This window comes from Acyrthosiphon pisum, chromosome X (assembly GCF_005508785.2).
Source record: "Acyrthosiphon pisum isolate AL4f chromosome X, pea_aphid_22Mar2018_4r6ur, whole genome shotgun sequence".
Taxonomy (NCBI): domain Eukaryota; kingdom Metazoa; phylum Arthropoda; class Insecta; order Hemiptera; family Aphididae; genus Acyrthosiphon; species Acyrthosiphon pisum.
This window is the reverse complement of record NC_042493.1, coordinates 95,804,153-95,808,210: the sequence shown is the minus strand read 5'-3', so window position 1 is coordinate 95,808,210 and position 4,058 is coordinate 95,804,153. Positions and strand designations below refer to the sequence as shown.

The 4,058-nt window shown below is 27.3% G+C and overlaps 1 protein-coding gene across 1 annotated transcript; it reads right to left on the bottom strand.

Moving 5' to 3' along the window:
* Positions 1 to 831: 831 nt before the first annotated feature.
* On the bottom strand, positions 832 to 2,374 carry LOC103308237 (THAP domain-containing protein 2-like). The gene is made up of 5 exons (XM_008181305.3): positions 2,222 to 2,374; positions 1,918 to 2,055; positions 1,295 to 1,381; positions 1,073 to 1,219; positions 832 to 990 (listed from the first exon to the last, which is right to left on the bottom strand). The coding sequence occupies exons 1-5, from the start codon at positions 2,372 to 2,374 to the stop codon at positions 832 to 834; spliced, it is 684 nt and encodes a 227-aa protein (XP_008179527.1).
* Between the last annotated feature and the right edge of the window lie 1,684 nt (positions 2,375 to 4,058).

The following is a 4,058-nucleotide window of genomic DNA, read 5'->3' as shown; positions in this document are numbered from 1 at the left end:
TATTAAATCAAGGTGGATTGAAGCATCCTTGCATGGGAGTACTCCAAATTATTTGTAATTGTGAATTACTTTATAGCAAGTATAATATGTATATAATACACAATTCATCTAATAATTTAATTAGTAAAATTGTTAATGATTTATCAATTGAATTCCCAGCATGTATTAAATTCTGTAATATCAAACAAAGAACTGTAAAACACTTTTTTACAGTAAGATCATATTCAATAGTTAATTTTTCTGTTAACTCCAAAAAAAGGAAAAATATGTATGGCACAGCATCTGCCAAAAAAAGTAAATAAATAATATAACAATTTAAAAACGAAACATATCTTAATTGTTTTACAGTAATTTTTCTAAAAATTTGTTTTTTGTTATAGTTTGGATAAGTATGTAATGTTAGTGATAAATATATTATGTTTACCGAAAGTTGAGTTTGAAACAAAATTAAGCATACCATTGTTATTTTTTTTTATTATTATATATTATTATGTTAAGAGTTGTCAACACTGTTTTTGAAATATTAAAATTAAAAAATAAATAAATTTTGAAAATAGTTGTTTTATTTTGCATAGCTTAATCCTAATTTATTTATTGAATCATCATTTACAACAATAATTTAGTAGATACATATTGTTGTACATTAAATTTAAACTTGTTTATTTTCTGTACAAAAAAATAAACGTAAAAAGTTTATGTTATACGTATAGTGCAAGAGTCTATTGAATATATAAAAAAAAAAAAATGAAAAAATATTGATTAGAATACAAGTTATTTCATTTGTCAGAACTTTGTGGGACATCCTGTATATTAAAATAGAACCTTGATAAGTCAACCACTTCCAGGGCTGGTAATATCATCTAAAGTTTCACAAAATATTTGTAATTTTGTTTCCAATAATTTCTTTTCTCTTTGTAACAACAACAAGTGATATTTGTTACCCTCTAATAGTTTCGAATAAAAAGTATTGCTAGCTTCATTAACACCTAACTGCAAAAATAAATAAAATTATAATAATATAATTACATTGATATCAAAACTTAAAAATATTTCTGTTTAATAAAGTTTATACCTGTAATCTCATTTTCAAAATAGTATTTTCTTGTTGAGTTAAAAAAAGTTTCTGTCTTTCTTTTAGTAATGTTGAACCATTTACAAAATCAGAATCATTCGGTTTAAAATTTCCATTATTGGTCGATACATCATTATTTTCCAAAACCTAAAACACATGAAAAAGAACAACAATTCTTCAATCTATAAGAGATAATTTAAATTAATGACGCTTTAAACTTACTGTTACAAGCTGTGACAAATTTTTTTCATTCTGAAAACTATCACTTGAATTTTCACTACAGCCTTGACTGCTGCACTCTGTCACAGTCTGTAAAATACATATTTATAATAAGCAACTAATTTTATAAATTAATTAATGTATTAAGTACAGTACTTTAAGATGAGCTATAAAAGATAATTTGTTGTTGATGAATAGTTTTACCATACTGTGTGTTAATCTTAATAGATATTATCATATACATGTGGAAATTATTTACAAAACCATAAAAAATACTTTCACTCAAGAATAAATAAGATTGTCCAAACTTTATATTAAAGTACATTTCCTATCTATTAAATAATTAATGAACAAAATTACAAAAATATTTTTAAATATCGGTACATTTTTAGTTTTGGATAAAACATATCAAACGACAAGGTTATTTTTATGTTTTAATATTGACCTACTTACTTATAATTTGTATCAAAAAAAAAATGATAAATGTAATAATATTGTCAGACAGAGATTATAAAAAATTTAAATTACCTTATCTTAATTATAAAATTAAAAAAAAAATCTGTTTTAACATAAAATATGGATTCTGCATATTTTTACTTATAAATCAGAATAATACGGATTCTCACCTTATAGAGCGATTTTCTTTTCGTTTCTAATAATCGAGGTGGGTTTGCTACATTAAATAATGTCGGAATTGCATTTGATTTTAGTTTTTTTATGCCACCTTGACGATGCTGTTCAAATTGACTTTCCTCAAAATGAATCTATTGAAATAAGCATAAGATATGAAATTATTTTCTGTTATTATGATAACTACTTCTTGTAAGTAAAGTAATATATTATGTTAAGGAGTAAATTATAGAAAACAAATTTTAATTGTAAACATACATTATTACACATTTATACCTACTTTATACTAAAAAAACTTACTTCACACAACCCTGACGAATTTGTAGGTACCCATTTGTCCCGGCGACAATTTTGAAGCCAAATTTTTCTTCTAGTTTCATCTTTAGGAAAACGAAATAAACGAATACCTTTCCTACGGGAATTCGTACAGTTTACCGCCGTACATCCACCCATTCTTATTTTATTTTAGTTGTGGCGGACGGCGGTATTTTTCTCTTACAACTTAATTGTTATTTTATTAAACTATGGCGGAATTTCAACAAAAAAACGACAATTCAATTGAATTCAATATTTTATATTCATTATTTTGCATATGCTGATAAGTGATAACTGATGAGCTGTGTCGCAAAATGGCGGGTTAGTATACCTACTTCTATAGTGCCCTAGTTTTATAGATGAATTCAAAGCCCTCATACCTCCGCTGCTAGCTCTACTTACTAAAGTATATCCAGCCTATTAGACAAAAAAAAATGACCAATTGCTCACCCACTAACGCTTCATTATTAATTCTCCAATTTAATGCAAACGGCCTAAGAAACCACATAAACGAATTACAAATAATCTTACATTCTAAACGTATTGATATTGCTATGATAACTGAAACTCATTTCACCAATAACTCTTACTTCTTTATTCCCGGCTACAAACTAATTAATACCAACCACCCTGACAACACTGCACATGGAGGTGTTGCCATATTCATGAAATCCTCACTAGAATTCCAAGAACTCCCGAGCTTCCGACTAGACTACCATGTGACTTCCAAGCTGATACATTAGTTGCTGTGAAATTCACCAGGATGTAATCAACCATGAAGACTAGAGCGACATTGGGAGTTACTGCCATTGTTAGCGCATGGCCTAGCAATTTTGCCCACACAGTGTCTGTTGTAGCTGGACTCGGGATTGTTACTGGTAGTTTACGACCTCGATTTGTTACGAATCATTGAGTACCATTGAGTAGTTAAGTAATAACAATTGCGAAAAAATAATCTGTGTTAAAAAAAAAAATGTAATTATTATTATTGTTTTATATTCAACTTAAATTATACTTTATAAATTAAAATTTTAAATTGTCATCAATACTAATTGTATTGGTGTTAGGGTATAACTTTGAGGAAGTTATACGACTCAGCATAGTATTTTCTGGTTTGAAAGTGACACAAGTACCTTTAGTACTAGAATTAGAAATTAAGTCACTTGTTAATACTGTTGCAGCAACAGTTTTAGTGATCAACCTGTTTCTAGATTTTGTTTTTACTCTATTCATTTTACTAAATGACCGTTCACAATCGGCATTGGAGTGAGGCAGTGATAATACTTTCAAAGCAAAGGAAGAAAGAACATACTATTCTGGCTCATCCGAATCTGAATCTTTAAACGTTGTTAATTTCGCTCATTTAACTGGAGTGGAGTGGTACGGGGTTACCCCGCGAAATGTTAGTCCACTTCTCCGCTCATCAAAACTTTGAATATTTATAACTCATAAACTACTCACCCGAAATTCGATTTTCATGTATTAAAATACTTAGAAAAATATTCTGCTTTGGAATATAAAATTAAAACCCAATGTTGTCATTCAAAAAAGTAAAAAACTTAAAAAATTATAAGGATAAAAAATATTTAAAAATACATTTTTTTAAGAAAAACGTTGTTTTATAAGCGACTTGAAACCATGTAAAAAAATATTTTCAAAAAATTTAGACTTTTTGAAATAATGAGTGTTCAATTATAAAAGAATCATCCGGTATAGTTAATATGTCATGTCTTTTAGATAACATTTGAGTGATAGGAATTTATCCAAAATCTGTATGTACTACAGCAATATACAAAAATATATCTGATGATGTTAAATTTAA

Bases quoted from the DNA above. Each gene is read 5' to 3' on its own strand.
- LOC103308237 (XM_008181305.3), bottom strand. From the start codon at position 2,374: ATGGGTGGATGTACGGCGGTAAACTGTACGAATTCCCGTAGGAAAGGT. The intron at 1,382-1,917 runs GTGAGAATCCGT...TGTATTTTACAG, and splicing joins AAAGAAAATCGCTCTATAAG to ACTGTGACAGAGTGCAGCAG. The intron at 991-1,072 runs GTATAAACTTTA...TTATTTTTGCAG, and splicing joins TTTTGAAAATGAGATTACAG to TTAGGTGTTAATGAAGCTAG.